This window comes from Mesoplodon mirus, assembly GCF_964341445.2.
Source record: "Mesoplodon mirus genome assembly, chromosome: 8".
Classification (NCBI taxonomy): domain Eukaryota; kingdom Metazoa; phylum Chordata; class Mammalia; order Artiodactyla; family Ziphiidae; genus Mesoplodon; species Mesoplodon mirus.
The window spans coordinates 68,978,904-68,995,509 of NC_138984.1; the positions used below are offsets into that span (position 1 = coordinate 68,978,904).

Consider the following 16,606-nt stretch of genomic DNA (forward strand, 5'->3'; position numbering starts at 1 on the left):
TCCTGGGGTTTGACCAGGATATATTTGCATATACCCATAGTGGATATTTATAAATATCCATAAAAGTATATATTTGTTTATAAAACATTTCAGTCGCACAAAATAATACGTAACATACATACTGAAGAAAGAACAATAATAAAACAAGCACCCATGGACCCACATCCCAGTTTATGACATAGGACGTTGCCAATACCCTTGAGGTCTCTTGTTGAACTAGATCCTATCGAACAGCTCCTGAAATTTAAATCAGAATGCGTGCATTCAATCATTGACTGATTGGCTCATTCATTTGCCAAATGTGCCTAAGTGTCAGAATCGATGTAGACAAGGTGGTTATTTCTTCTGTTGGAGTGGGAGAGGGGCGTCAAAAGTGACATAAACTCTTTCCAGAAGTGTACAGATTGTCTTTGCTGCAAGCGGCCCTAACCCCGCCTGGCCCTCCAGAGCGGCGTGGTTTCTGAGTGTGGACACTTTGGGCAGAAACTACTGGTCCCGGCAGTCCACGGGGCGAGTGGGCGGAGCCGGGGCGGGGGAGGGGGCGGGGGCCGGGCGAGAGGGGGCATTGTGTCGGGAGCGCGAGGCTGCATTTGTCTGCTCGAGGTGCTGGCAGAGCCAGCGTTGAGTTCGCCGGCGTTGAGCTGGAAGTGTCAGCGGCGGCCACGGTCCAGGCGGGAGACTGAGTCGGAGCAACCACGCGCCCGCTGGCCGCTATTACTGGCAGGGGGTGGCGTGCCAGCGAAGCAACATGCAGATAGGCGCCCGGCGCCCTGACGACCCCTCCCGAGGAAAGGAGGCCGGGGCGGCGCTGGGGCGGCGGGGAGCATGAGGGAGGCCGGGGGGCGGCTTGGCTCGGAGCGCTGCTAGAGAGCGGCGCGCGCTGCACAGTCGCCGGGGCGCAGCGGAGGGCGGGGAGCCGGGCAGGTCGCGCCAGCGCTGGGAGCCGGCCGCCGGGAGCTGTTCTGATTTCCGACGCGGACGCAAGGGGCCCGGAGCAGCCCCTGGCCCCGGTGTGCAGCCAACATGGGCAACGCCGGGAGCATGGATTCACAGCAGACCGATTTCAGGGCGCACAACGTGCCTTTGAAGCTGCCGATGCCCGAGCCAGGTGAACTGGAGGAGCGATTTGCCATCGTGCTGGTGAGTGCGCGGCGGCGGCCGGGAGCAGGGCCCCGGGCCCCCGACCAGGCGGTGCAGCTGACCCCCGCCCCCTCCCCTTCTCCCGGCGCCGGGAGCGAGCCTCCTGTTCCAAGGGGGAGGCTCCCACCTCGCCCATTGTGGCCTCCCCCGCCTCCTCTCCGCCCTCCTCCGAGCCCCCCGCGCTCGGCCTTCTCGGCGTCCCGGGATGGGGCCGGGGTCTCGGGGCTGGCTGCCTGGCGGGTCGGCCCTGAACCCATTGTCTGGCGGGAGAGGCACCTCGCAGCGCGTGTGCCCGGGAGGTGTGGCGTGGGCGTGAAGGGAAGGTAGCGCGGGCCGGGGAGGAGGGGGCGGCGAGCTGCTGAGGCTTTTTGTTTAAGAAAAAAAAATTCGCGCAAACCCCGAGTCCTCGAGGACGTCCAGCGGGCGCCCAGCCCGGGTCCTGAGGGGTGCGGGGCAGATGGGCGCATGTGGCCGGCCAGGGGTGCCGCGCCGCGCTGCGCTGTGCGGGAAGGCGAACTTGGAGGTGGACGTCGTGGCTTGGCCGAGGGGAGCTCCCCCAAAAGGGAAAGAGAAGGAACCCCGCGCGTGGCGGTGCGGCACCCTCGTCCCTAAGCGAGGAGGGGGACATCAGGCGAGAGAGAAGCTTCGTCTCGGCGCGTTTCTTTTGGTCTTAAATGTTAAAATCACAAAAATGTGCAGTTTTGCGGGGACGTGTTGCGAGCTGACCTGACCCCAGGGGCGACCCCTCCCCTCCCCTCCCCCAGCACACCCAGCCAAGTCTCTGACTTCCTCCCGAAATCCGCTTCTCCTAGCTTTCCAGCTTCGCAAACCTGAGACATTGAAGACTCCCTTCTTTCTCCCTTTCCTGCTGGGACTAAGTTTCTGGGCGCTTCCCAGCCAGAGACTGTCAGTGCTGTGAGCTCAGGAGGGTGTGGCGGCCTCCCCCCTCGACCCAGCCAGAATCTGTACTGCAGTTGGTCCCCAGACTTTGATTTTTAGTGTCCTAGCCTCTTTCAAGGGGTGTTGGGAGGGAAACAGGCAAGATTGGAAGCGTTTCTAATACTTACTCTTGTAGCCTCTTCCTAGCTAGTAATCTCTACATTCTACAGTGCTAGGCAGCAAGAGAAACTTGTGCTGAAGTCAGTCGAATTCTGCATCTGTGTGCGGGTTTTGGGCATGTAACCTGACAACTTTGGGAATCAACCAGAGTCTGAATACTGGGACGTTTAAATTGCCTCTCCTCAGGCCTTTAAAAGGGGCTGGTTTGATATGGGGAGTAGTGTTCTGGATGGCAGATTCGCTTTGTGCTCTGTGGAAGAAGAGGCCACAAGCTTTTTCACACCACCTGGAAACTCTGGTGTGGCAGTAGGGAGATAGATGAGGTTGCCTGTCTTGCTTTGCATGGTCTGTGATCTCCCGCAGCTGCTCCCACTGTTGTGCAGAATGAGACACTCTGAAATGAAACAGCATAGGCTTAATTACTTCTCAAGGCAGCCTGGGTGCATACTTGACCTGTCTTTACAGGGACAAACCTTTTTAATTCAAAATCCTCTTCCTACCAGACAACATAGTTCTTAGCTCTGGGTTTTCTGTGTTTCCATCCATGGGGGGTGTGTGTGTGTGTGTGTGTGTGTGTGTGTGTGTGTGTGTGTGTGTGTGTGTGTGTGTGTGTGTGTGTGTGTGTGTGTGTGTGTGTGTGTGTGTGTGTGTGTGTGTGTGTGTGTGTGTGTGTGTGTGTGTGTGTGTGTGTGTGTGTGTGTGTGTACGTGGACACTTGAAGTGGGAGGGCCAGTGACACAGGAAAACCAGATAATAACAATAATGCAATTAAATTCTCAACTGGAATAGCATGTTTTGCATGAGCTTTCAGTTACCCTGCTGATTAATGACACATGGTATGAATTACTCTTTAGAAAAAAAAGTCCCATCCTTAACATGGTGGGTTTGTGTTACTATTAAGTCTAGAAGTCACAAATTCAGTATGTAGAAATTCATGATTCTATATCACATGCTCTTTGGGGCAGTGGTTGGTTGTGTGGCTACTTTTACTCTACTGTGTCACACACAAGTACTGGATGCGGTTCCTTAATTGCTTAGAATATTTTAAGCCTTTCAAAACAAACAAACAACAAAACCAAAAAATACCAGGCTGACCTTTTTTGGATTAAAACAAAGGTTTTGGGAAAGTCTCAGCTTGGGGGCCCTCTTGTTAGGGATGCACTTGGACGATTAACTTGGTGTTTCATGTAACACTCCCTGGTCAGCTCCACCTGCTCTTTGGAGTAAGCTGTAAGAGGAGTTAAAAGGAATCATCTTTATGGGCTGATAGAAGTACAGAGTTATGGTGACTTTTCTAGTGGTCAGTTTTTTTCCAAAGTTGTACATGTGATGCTCTCAACTGTGCTTTTCTTCATGAGTTGCTTAAGAAATAGATCGAACCATTTAATTCTGAAGATCAAGCTTGAAGGACAGATTATAGGTGGTAACATTTAAAGTATATATATGGAGGAATTCTCCGCCCTGAGATAATGGGAATACTGTGGGCATTATTGATACTAGTTTTATTTCCTATATGATAAAGATCATATAAGTGTTTGGGGAGGAAAACAGGATAGTAATACTGTACAGGAAAGTATACAAGCACCTCATTGTAAATATGGCTTACATCAATAATTGGGCCATTTCAGGCATGGAAAACAATTCCTCTCACCTCACCAAGCTCTAGATTATTTAAAGCATTGGGGAAGAGTAAATAAAAATTTAAATGACAGAAGTCCATCTATTTCTGGAGAATCTTAAGAGATGAAACCTACTCAGTGACTGTCCCCCACCACCCCCATCGGTCCACATGAGTTAAATCGTATGTATCTAAAAAATTAGTGGGCATGAATGGAAGGATGAGAGAGTAAAAGATTGCTGAATAAAGCCCGCATGCAGCAGTGAAGACCCAGTGCAGCCCAAAATACATAAGTAAAATTAAAAAAAAAAGATCAGTGGAGGGGGATAGACTTTAAAAAAAGGGTTTTTAAATAGTAAAGAAAATGAGATTTTTTTTTTTTTTTTTTTTTCGGTACGCGGGCCTCCCACCGCCGTGGCCTCTCCCGTTGCGGAGCACAGGCTCCGGACGCGCAGGCTCAGCGGCCATGGCTCACGGGCCCAGCCGCTCTGCGGCATGTGGGATCTTCCCGGACCAGGGCACGAACCCGTGTGTCCCCTGCATCGGCAGGCGGACTCTCAACCACTGTGCCACCAGGGAAGCCCAGAAAATGAGATTTTTGAGTAGAGATTTGAGTTACTGAACTTCCTGTAATTAATGACTAGTAAAAATTGGATCCAAGTCTTAGGAGTTTCATTCTCCTGAGAAGTCTTCTCCCTCCTTGAAGTTGTCTTCAGCATCATTACAATAGTAACTATAATACTTATATTTAAGGGAAAAGATTACTGACTCCTTGTATACACTTAACTATTTGCATCCTTGGACCTGCCTGTCAGGTAGAGCCATAAGGTGATATGCCTTTGTGTGTGTCGGATGTTTCTGTTACACTCTTCCATGGAAGTGTTTCATAAATTATAAATTTAATCATCTGCTTCAATCTTTGTTCCTTTAAGGTGTATATATTTTGTGTATTTTACAAGTAATATTTGTCCGTGTTTTTTGGGTCCCACACATTTATAATTATCTAAGTGGCTCTCCATTGTATTTGTTAAATATTGTCTAATTGTTGGGAATACACACACAAATACTCCAATGTCCTTTATTCTTAAAGATGATGCTATGAAGGTGATTTTGGGTGTGGTGAACAATTGATGGTCTTTGTCCAAGAATACCTCTTTGGACGTTAGATGCTCTGTATATTGTTCACTATTTTTTGGCTTGCAGTCACTGTTTACAATTTAAAATGTAAGCCCCTCAATCCCATTGTCGAGGAGCTGTCCTAAGGATCCTTTTTGAGTTTCAGAGGAAAAGATAATTGTAAGCCCCCCATCCTGGCTGCCATATCTGTGTGATAGCAGATGTCAGGCTGCTCTGCAAACAGATTAAAAAAGATTAGGAAGTGATGGTTTAGGGCCTTAGTATCTTGTGTTTAACACCGGGAACTACTTTGGTGTTTGATTAGTTTGAGTCAGTTTCCTTTTCAGTTTTTTTTTTCTTGCCCTGAGGTTGAATGTAGTGACTGTACTTAGGAAAAAGTGGGAACATTTTCTGAGCATCTACTATGAGTGTGCCCTGCACTTCCATGTTCTCATTTAAAACTCACAGTAACTCCAGCTATCAGTAACATTATAGATGAGGAAATAAAGATTCCCTAAGTTGCCTGAGGCCATGCAGTTATTAGATAACCAGTCTAGGTTTTTTAGCCAGATTTGGAGATCTCCTCCCCTACCCCCACCCGCCCCCATTATATTATGCTTCCTTAGGCTTAGAACTGGAAAGAAAGAGTGAAAGAAAAAAAAAAAAGGTCTGGAACTAGCAATAAAGCTGTTTAAAAAAAATTCTAAATCTGGTAAGTGCAAGTTTCAAACTATAAAGCTGGCAGAAATTTCTTCGAAGCGACCCAAGTGCGCTGTACTTGATGTTTCTCTTTAGATGACATCCGTTTTGGCATCTTCACTGTGCTGTTCTATTTTCAGGCATGGAGTTAAATATTGATTTGGTCCAAAAGTGTACTCTTCAGTTTTCCCTTTCAAGGCAGTCTTGAACTACCTTAGTTGGGAAGTCCAGGTTTTCCACATCAGAGGGGAGAGGACAACCCATCAGTATAGTGCACAAGCTCCAAATGTAATTACTTGTGAAAAGGACGAGGAAGGTCAAGTTTTAACATTTAAATCTATTTCCCCCTGCAAGGTGTTGTTCCCTTTCAACCATTTCCAAGGAGAGCTTTTGCCATGAAGTCTGCTGAGCAGTTGGATGGGTAGGTGTGTAGTTAGGCCATCATCAGATGCGTGCTGATTTGTTTTCTCACTTTTCTCCAGTTGAGAGGGAAGGGAGATGGAGAAGGGGGATGGATGGAGTGTTGTGCTTTGAGCTGTTACAGCCTCATCTAGGCAGTAACCCCTGAGTTGTTTTATTTTCCAGAGCGGGAATATATGCTTAGGGCGGTGCCTTTCATCATTATCAGGGTGTATTTCCCCCCTAATAATACCAATTAAAAGTGTGAGGATATATTTGGGTATTTAGGATAGAAGATGATCAAAGGCTATTCTCTGAATTGCAAATGCTTGGCTCCATTGAGAGACAGGCAGCCCTGTAAACAGATGAGATGGGGGGAGAGCAGGTATGCATGCCCTTAAGTGATAAGAATTACTTTCACCTGTGGCCTTTCATTTAGCAAACAGCATTGACTCCAGGAGTGGGAGACCTAGTTTCTAGAATCACAATCTGCATCAACTTGGGCACTTCTTTCCTGTGATCCTCGGTTTTCTTCCTCTGTAAATGGGAATACAGTTTGACAGAACTGTTAGGATGGTCATAAGATTTTTGAAATCATAGCACTTGGAAGCGTAAAACTTCTGGAACATGATATATTGTGAGCCATTAGCTGACTTCTCATTTTGAAGATGTTTTGTGTAGAAAAGTGTGTAGCTGTATTCTGTCTGATCTAGAGAGTAGAATTTCCAGGGTCAGTGACCGAAAGTCACATAAGCATAAGGAAAAGTGTTCTAATATTTAGAGTTGTCAAAAAATGGAGACTGAGCTTTCCATTAGAGTTGCTTAGACAGAAGTTGTATGAAAAATGCTGATAATTGGAAGGTCTTTCTAAGCCCAGGCTCCAGCAAGTTCATGGCTTGCACGGTGACGTTCTTGAGGTGACTCTGCCACATGCAGGTTTTGGAAAAAGAGTTACAGCACCCGAGAATGGAGAAGGGTCTCCTTGGAGGCTCCTCCTGGGCTCAAAGAAGAGAAAAAGTAGTGTAGGCTCATGCTTGTTCTAGAAATTTATTCGACTTTACAAAAACTGTTGCCTGAAGGGCTTGGTCTTCATGAACTGTGCTCTTCTTTTCATCCTTAGGGCTTGGGGAATAAGGACAAGGTGAAGTGGGCTCCCTGGCCCTTGTATCTGAGGAAGTAATATAAAAAAAAAGTGGCTAATTAAAGAGGCACTGATTCCAGAAGACACTCTCTCCATTGCAAGAGAGCAGTGGTACCTGGACTCCTCTTAGAAACAAGGCAGTGAATCCCTATAAAAGAACAGACTGGACTTGCTTAGAAGGGAGGGTGGGTTCCCAGCTGTGCAGCTGCTTGGTGGACCCACTCTTGTAGAGTGGCTCTTCCACTCTACAGTGGGGGACCTTTCCTACCTTCCTCCATTGCAGGAACTGAGATAGGTGGTTTCTGTAGACAGGCTCATGCACCTTCTTGGTTCTCACCTACTTGAGCACTGCAGGCAGAGGTAACTCATCTCTTGTCTTCCCTTTAAGATGGTATCTGCTCAGACTGCAGGGTGATCTTCCTTCCCCAGTCACCGCATCCTCTTCTCCAACACCCCTTACCGCCTCCCCCCACCCTGTCCTTTCAACACAACACCAAGGACTATGCAGTTTCTGGTGGATATAATTTGGAAGGGATGTCTAGGGAAGAGCTGGTAGGTCAGAGAGCTGTTTCATGAACTGTGATTCAACCGAGGCCCACAAATGTGGACCAGGATGGCTCAGAATCCCTAAATTGGGAAACACTAACTCCGTACTTGGAGGTATGGTGGTATATGTTGTAAACAGATAGCAGTGGACTTTCTTTTCACACTCTTAAAAAACTGACCAAGAAAACATGACCAGTGGCATCAGAGCTCATGGTCTGGCCCCTTATTGCAAACTTTTTATAGTTTCTAGGGCACACCAAAGCTGTTTCCCTGGTCACATCTTCAGCATTCTTGTGCCACCTGGAACTGGCTTCAGTGACTCTTATTTCACATGTAACCTTAGTCCACTTTTGTTCTTTGCTGAAGAAGCTTTGTTGCATTGATAAGCTGCTGCATCCATCACCACAGAAGCTGAAAACTTTGAGGTGTTTACACCTTGCTATCTCCAGGGGTAATCTCCCTTGATTGACTTCCATATGGTAGATGGTGTGCCTGGCCTGGTTTATCCTAAAAACTGGTTGGCTTTGGGAAAGGTGTCAAGTCGTTCACACTTTGGCCCCTTGCCTGGTGCTGGTCAGTCACCTATCTCAGTTCCTGCCTTGAGTTGAGGATTTGCTCAGGAACCTGCCTTCTCTTTTGTTTTTCTTTTTCCCTTGGAAGTTTGGCTGAGCACTTTATTCAGGTAGGTGATGAAGGGATTGACAGGCTAAAGTGGTGCTTCTCAAACTGGGCTGCATATCAGCATCACCTGGAACCCTCAAAAACAGATGTTTGGGTACCACTCCCAGAGATTCTGATAAGTTTGTCTGGAGTGTGACCTGGGCATCAGGATATTTTAAAGCTCCTTAGGAGATGTGAGCGGGCAGCCATGATTCAGAAGCCACGTGCTAGAGCAGTTTTTCCCCTTTCCCTACCTGCCCCAAAGACCAAGCATAAGAGTTAAAACCACAGCAAAAATTTAGAGAAATTAAGCAAAGTTGAGAAAGGTTAAAAAAAAAAAAAAAAAAGCTCTTAAAGACATTTGATCCAACCAAAAGCACCAAGATGAGAAATACAGAAGAGATGGATCAAAGCCTGTTGAATGTTAGATTCATTTAACTATGCATTTAAGAAATGACCATAATGAAAATTTGCAGGGAAAGTTCTATATATTATAGCTAAAGAGTGATCAGTGACCCTGAAGTGTACTTCTGGGGCAGACCAATCAATAAATCACTTGTATTTTTGCTTAGGCCTCTATTCTCAAGCCTAACGTTTGTTGGTTCAGTGCAGGCCTTTTGCTTTGATCTCTGGTTTTACCACTTACAAAGACTGGATGAGCTTGGCTTCCCGGAGTGAAATTCAAATACACTTGTGAAATGTAAACAACATTCATTTATTAAGAATCCTATAATCACGGCAAATTGGCATGCTTATATGAGCAATTAGCTTTGAGAATAGAAAGATAAATAGGTTGCTAGGTCAAGAATGAGCTGGTTGTTCTCAGTGCAAGACTCTGGTTATTCCTTTAATAGTTATAAACAAATAGACATTCCCCTTATTCATAATCTTTAACAATTGTGGTTTGGGGTTAGAGGGACAGCGTATGTGGTTTTCTGAACTGAGAGGATAGCAGCAATTGTCTCATTTTCGTCTAGAAATATACATCTTTCCAGGAAATGTAGGTAGTTGGTTTATGAGCAGATGAAACTTTCTAGTAATTGGGACAGGGCAAAAGAAGGCATGGATTTAGATGGGAATATTAAAGAATAATGGAGTTTTACTTTGGTGGGGAAGGTTAAGAAGATGACTTTTACAGTGGCAGAAAGATTGAAAATAATCTCATCTGCCTTCAGCGAACAATGATCTTGTGTGTGTGTGTGTGTGTGTGTGTGTGTGTGTATGTATGTATGTATAGAAGGAAGCCTTAGGATAACTAACAGTAGGAGAAGTTGGATAGAACATGATTGGACCTGCACCATGGCAACATTGTTCTGTGAATTCAGTACCACTAAATGTCTTATTTGTGATAGCTGGGGAACCAGCATGGAAAGGTGATGAATCATGTGAATAGCTTTGTAGGTCACTTTGAGTTCTGGCCCTCTCAGTCCACAATATGGTCAGCCTTATGGTTCTTCTAAGGAAGCTTTTCCTCTTTAGTGACAATCTTGACTAATTAGGATTCTTTATCCCCAAGGACTTCTGCCTGATGAACCTAGGAAGCCAATTCAGTCCAGATGTCTTGGGACTAGGATGCTATAAACTCAGAAGTGATTCTACAGGCCTAACACAAAATCATGATTCTATTGCCAACTAATCAGGCCATCTAGATGCAAACCTGGAGAGACCATTTAGAACTGTGTGGCCTCCTAGGTTTGTGGAACCATTCAGCCTGCCAGTGTTCAGCTTCTTCAGTGTCCTTTCACTGTAAAAGTTTTGAGTCTCGGGATAGGCTTTTTGGAAAGCATTTATTTGGATTAGAAATCTTCAGATGACCTGTGAATTTACCAGGTCATGGTCTTCATTTAATGGAGTAATTCTTTAACATTAGACATCTATATTTTCTTTCACCAATAATTGTCAGAAGTTCCCTTAATTTTTCTATCGATAACGGAGAAATTTAAAAATTCCTCTTTTTGTTGTTCTCTGGGATGATATCTCCTAATCATCCTTAAAGTTGTTTTAATTGTCAAATAATATACAAACAGAAATGGGCCCGTATCGTAAGTGTACAGCCTGATGGACTCTCACAACCTGAACACACTGCTGTAACCAGCCCTGAGTTCAGAAATTGGAATCTCAGTCTCCCTGTTTTTCTTCAAACATGGGTTCACTTGGCTCCTTGCCTCCCCAGCTGCCCCGACTTACGTGGAAGAAAATAGGCCACAGGATTGTGCCTTGTGGTCTGATTCTAAATGATTCTAACCGTGAGGTTCCCACCACTTCCTTCCAGAGATTTCCTCAGTCCGAGGAGGCCTAACCATTAGGAAATATTGACTTTACAGTAGCGTACCGCTGCTTTTAGTTGCATCATCACTGATAACCCTAATGGTATTTTTTTGTATTTGTAGAGTATCTCTGTGTTTCGTAATAGTGAGAAGAACATATTTTGATTTGTATTCCTAGAATAAAGTGTGAAGCAGGGAGGGATTTCCACAGTTGACAATGAGCATTGGCCCTTTTGCGTTTCAGTACTTGGCATTGGGCATAGGTTTTGTGTATTCCCTTTTACACCTAAGTTTCAGCCTTTAGGTTTTGTCACCTTGATGATTCTTTTGAAATATTAAAAAGTATAAGATTGTAAATTTCATCTTCTGGTTCCATTGTTGCATCAAAGCCCTGTTACATTACTGCAGATGTCGATCCAGTTTGAGAGGCTCTTTGGTTGTGTTTGTTGTTAATGGTTTACCTTCCATCGTCTCCTCTGTAACTTCTGTACATCCCCCTACCCTCCACTCGCTTTCTCACTGAAGCCATCCACAGTCTGGCCAGACCCATCTTCTTTTCTGTTTCCTTCCTACGCCCCGACATGGAGATTGCTTTATCTCTGTCCACAGAGCAGGCTTGTACTTTCCCTCCACTATGCCTTTTCTCACGTGATTCTCTTACATAAGATGTGCTCCCTTGCCTTCTCTGCTTATTGAACTTATATCCAGCCTTCAGGGCTCTTCTGAAATTCCACTTTTTTCTTGTGTCCTTGCAGACCCACATCAGCTTGGGGGAGGTGGGAAAAACGACTCTTCTTTGATCTCTTTATAGTATAAATTATTTTTCTTACTCATGAGGCCCTGGATTAAATATCACCTTGTGGGAGGTGTGACTGTAAAATAAGGGGATGCTTTTTTTTTTTTTTTTTTAGCGGTATGTGGGCCTCTCACTGTTGTGGCCTCTCCAGTTGCGGAGCAGAGGCTCCGGAAGCATAGGCTCAGCAACCATGGCTCACGGGCCCAGCCGCTCTGCGGCATGTGGGATCTTCCCGGACCAGGGCACGAACCCGCGTCCCCTGCATCGGCAGGTGGACTCTCAACCACTGCGCCACCAGGGAAGCCCAGAGATGCTTTTATGTATCGCTTTGTAGTCACTCATTACACTGTCAGCCATCTGTTTATGTCCCTGTTTTATTTGCCAGTTTGCACTGTGGGCTCCTGGAAGGTAAGGATCACACCTTAAAGGCCCTGGAAGCTTCTCCTTATCCAGCTTGGCCCAGGGACGGGTCTTAGCAGATAATTAATAACTTGATCAGAGAATGGTGCCCCCTGAAACAGGCCCAGGAATTGAGTAGCTGCTCAAAGAACCTATCTAACTGGCCATTCTGGGCTGACTGTTAATTGCACATAGCTTGCCTTTGTGTTGAAATGACACTTTGTCGCAGTTTGTCACTCACCTTGGTATTCCCCATATCACTTGACTTTAGTAGGTGCCCAAGAACACTAAGCATTCAGAGATGATAAGTTGGAATCGTGCTATTGCCTGACTCCTTTTGGAAAACTGGTGAATTAGGAGAAGAGGGGGAGGGCAGTGGAAGTGGCCAAAGGAAATTCGTGGTTTTTCACTGTCACTAAGCCAGATTGGTGTGTCATGATGTGCTGTCATCAAGTGAGTGAGTGGTAGCACTGTGCCATGGGGCTCTCGTAAAGTAAAACATCCTTCACGATAGTCCCTTTGTTATTGGGAGTGAGGTAGGTTTCAGTGAACAGCATTCCTTATTTTGGCATTTTAGTGCTTTGCTGTTTGCAAAGTGCTTGCAAATGATCTTTTGTGATTCTAAGAGTTCTTAATAAATGAGGCAAATAGGGTCTGAAGGTATGTGGCTTGAAGTTACAGAAGAAGGTGGTGAGGTTGGTGAGCCCATCCTTGGTCCTCGGTCACTAAAACTCCAGGGGCATTTCAGTGTCAAATAAGACACTGTTTATGTTTTCTGTGCTTTATAAGCATTATCTTTACTCTTGGCCACCCTCGGAGGAAGACACTATCTTCCTTTTCCACATGAGGCGGTGGGGCTCAGAGGGGTAAGGTAGCTGCTCCCAACGTATGGAGGCAGGATTTGAATCCAGGCCTGTCCGATGAGAGAACTCACTTGTTTCTTCTGCACTGTGTATACTTTCAAGTTAGTTATAAGATGTCATTAAATGTTGGCTTTTTGTTCTTTGTTCTTTATATACCCTCTAGACTAAATTCATTCACACAAGGGCTATCCATTGTGAGTCTTGCATCAGTATTGTGATAGATGTACCAAGCTCTGAGGGTTCAGAGAGGAAGTGTCATTTGTGTATTTTGAGTGTTCAGAAACAGCTTCCTTGGAACAGAAAGTAGAGCGATGCCCGCTTGGTCCCAATCACTGCTAGACTGCACTTTTTATTCTACATTGTACAGTTTTACTCACTTGTCACTGCTTAAGAAGGGCTTATACTTTAATCAAACAGTCCAGAAATGTTTATCTAGCAGTTACTATGCGCCAGGCAGTGTCCTGGGCACTGGAGGATGTGGTGCTGCATGAGGCCCACCAGTTGTCTGCCCTCAAGGAGCTTACATTCCAGCGGTGGGAGGGAGTCGGGGGGGGGGGCGGAGGCGGAGCCAGACATGAAATGGACCTGGATTTCCAATGCTGGCAAGTGCTGTGAGGAGAATAAAATAGGACCGTGTGAGGTGATGGCTCTCATTTAAGATCTGAGTGATGGTGAGCAGGCAGGTAAGAGCCCTCAAGCAGGAGTAACCAGGGCTTGATTTGTTTCTCCCCTGCTGGGCCAGGATGGGATTCCTTGGACCCCAGAGCAGCTGAAGGGAACAGCAAGGGGGATGTCGTCGGCCCCGAAGGCTTCAGACTTCACCTATGGGGAAGGCTGGAGGAGGCTGGGACCAGGGGTGCAGGAGTCTGTTTCCTTTGTCATAGCAGAGCTGTTTCTTGTAAGTGGCTCTGTGTAGTCACAGCTCTGCCACTTGTTGAATTCAAAAGATTTTTAGCAAATTGCAGTCTTGTCACTGTTCTGGACCCATGAGACATCCAGTTGGGGAATGGTGTATTTGATTAGTGTAGCAGTGCCCTTCTAAGTAAAGGCTCTCTGAAGGCATCCAGTACTTGGAATGGCCCTTTTTATCTGCTTGAAGCCATTGGTTGAAAAGACACTTCTTTGTTATAACTTGCTACTAGCTTGTTGCTCAGATCTTTCCCCTTTTTCTTTCTTTCCTTAATTTTTTTTTTAATTTTAAGGGGCATATGAGAATTTTATATAGAGGTTTGAATCAGAAGTTAAGAATAAGATAAAAGTTGGTTTAGATAAAATTATCCCTGAAGTCCCTTAAGTTGCTCATAAAGGTGCAGTATGCACAATTCTGGATGAACAACCCTGGAAAGTAATTCTCAGGCGTGTTAAAGTTTAAAAACCTCTGAGCTTGACTAAAGGAGCAGCCACAGAAGAAAAGTCTCTGTGCAGATGTCAGGATATCCCGACCATTTGGCTCTCAAACCTCCAGCAGTGACCGGAAAATGGGTGGAAACACTACCTTCTTCTTGCCTTAGATTTACTCCATTCAGTATCACATTAAGCCTTTTAATACATATCACTGAATTTGTTCCTTGCGAGGATCTTAAGGCAGGCCTCAAGTTAAATGTGGCTTGGATGCACGGACAGCAGTAGTAACAGCAGAGGTCACTTACTGTGCATTTCTTTAATCATTTCCGTGAACACTAAAGGTGACTCAGGACACCTGAAAGGTAGGGATCACCCCTGTTTCATCTAGGAGAAACTCAGGATTCCAGAAGTGTAAAGGAGCTTGCCTCAGGACACACATTTCTAGGAGGTACTGGAGCTGAAAATCAAACTTTGCTGACTCTAAAGCTATGCTCCTAACATACTGTTTTGACTCTCAGCTAGGAAAATACAATACAAATATGATACGTATAAACATAGTGGTTCAGAGTAAATTGAAAGCCCTTTGAGGATAAGTTCAGTAACTTTTCAGGCTGTTTTAATTTTGTTCATATATACCCAGAACCAACAGTAACTATATGTCCTTCCAAAAAAAAAAAAAAAAATTGAAGATAAAATAAGAACTGGATGAATAAGCCACTGTCCACTGTTGAAATAGTAAAGGCCAACCAAGTAAGCTTGTGATCAAACTGGCTTTTTCTAATAACAGTTGTCTTCTGAAGGCTTTCTGAAGGCTCTCTTTCAGACAACTGTCTCTGAACCTTTGTTTTTTTAAAAAAAAGTCCCTAGTAAAATGGCTGTGTTGTTACAGCTTGAAGGCTGTGGAATAAGCCTTTTGATCAGCCCTCAGTGATAACCCACAGACTTGGACTTCCTTGTGAGGGAACAACCCTTATTATCTTGTATTGGTAGGCTTTATGTTGGGGGGTTGCTTATTTTTAATAAACAGAGCCCATGCAATCCCATTCATTCGTTCAACAAATGTTTTATTTGGGTGTGTGCTCTAAGCCAGGCACTGTTAAGATGCTGGGACACAAAGGTGCATGAAGCATCATTTCTGCCTTTGAGGATTAACTGCCTAGTGGGAGAGATAGGCAAGAAAACGAAAATAATAGCCTTTTTAAAAAGCATTTATCATATACGTATGTGCTGTGTATATAATGGGCTATAGAAGGGCATGTTAAGGTTAGTCTTGTAACATTTCAGGTAAGCTGATAAATCTTGACAAGTTAATTAATATGGCCAAAAGTCGTAATTCATAAAGTACAGACAAAATGAATTCTGGTCTGTGCCTGAATGCTTAAAGATTCAGGTGTGTGTAAGCGTGCCAACCACTTGGAAGAATCTGGTAAAAAGTCCTAATTCCCAGGGACAACCTTTAAGGTGGTAGAGGATTCTACTCTGAAGAGCAATAGACTAGGAGTCTTCCTCCTCTCGGTTGCAAGCATTGGAAACCAAGGAAATGTCCGTTACACTCACTTTGCTAGAAAGTTGGCAGCCTTCTCTACAAAGCTTATCGTAGGAAGGGATGGCATTGGACCATCAGGACCCAGAATTGGGCATTTGACTGAACTGTTTAAAAAAGGCTTAGTTTAAAAAGCACTTGTTTCCGAGCATAGGCTTTGGGACGAGACCTGAGTTGGAATCAGGATTTTGCTGCTTACTGGTTGGGTGACCTCTCTAAGCCTGGGTAGACACGCATGTTGTATGAGCTCCAGACCTACCTCTTTGGATTGTTGTGAATATTAACTGACATTGCTTAGTCTGGTAAAGTTGTGGCACTCAGGGACACGCTTCCCCAAAAGTGGTGGTTCTGATTACTTTGTACCCTTTTAATCTGCCTTTATTAAAGCCCTGACTTGAGGGGCTAGGCTGTGGACTCTAACAGGGCTCCTGTGAATCTCACGGATAACTTTAGTGAAATCGTTATCAGCCACAAATGTGAAGAGCACCTGGAATTGAACTGATGATGGCTTACGGTGGCTTTTCCGCCTTAGATTGCACTTACTGACCTTCTTTCACAAATGAATGTTTCCAAAGGTCTGGTCCATTGGTGTGCAGCCTCTACTTGGGTATTTTATCCTGACTCCTGTATGTTTTGTCCTACCTAGGAAAAAAAAAGCCTGTTGTTTCAGGGCACTGGATTGTTCCATTTCAGAGCCAGGGGAGGTGTTAGCATCTTCATAACTGGGCAGAGGACCAACATGCAGTGTACTGACTGCAGTGTGACCGCCAGGCAGCTAGTTCCGATGAGAAAATACGTTCAAGGTTGTGACCATCTGGGCCTTGAAGAAACTGCAGTTGATGTTTTGTTTGGCTCCAGCTTCAATCTGGGATGGATGGAGTCATTCGGACTTTATTCTGATTCCAGTAGTGGCAAAAAAAAAGGATTTGTGTAACTTGTGTAGATGGCCTTCTGTTTGAGATAAGAGCATTGTCCAATAAAAGTTGTGTCCTTGTTTCAAATCAAGAATACAGTGC

At 45.1% G+C, this 16,606-nt stretch overlaps 1 protein-coding gene across 3 annotated transcripts in view; it reads left to right on the forward strand.

The window, feature by feature from the left end:
- The first annotated feature begins 606 nt into the window (after positions 1 to 606).
- FMNL2 (formin like 2) overlaps positions 607 to 16,606 on the forward strand; it is a 311,735-nt gene continuing 295,735 nt past the window's right edge. For all 3 annotated transcript variants that reach the window (XM_082630361.1, XM_082630362.1, XM_082630363.1), the window contains exon 1: positions 607 to 1,140. In XM_082630361.1, coding sequence (XP_082486487.1) covers positions 1,024 to 1,140 — 117 coding nt within the window. In that variant the 5' untranslated portion in view covers positions 607 to 1,023. The remainder of the gene's footprint in view (positions 1,141 to 16,606) is intronic.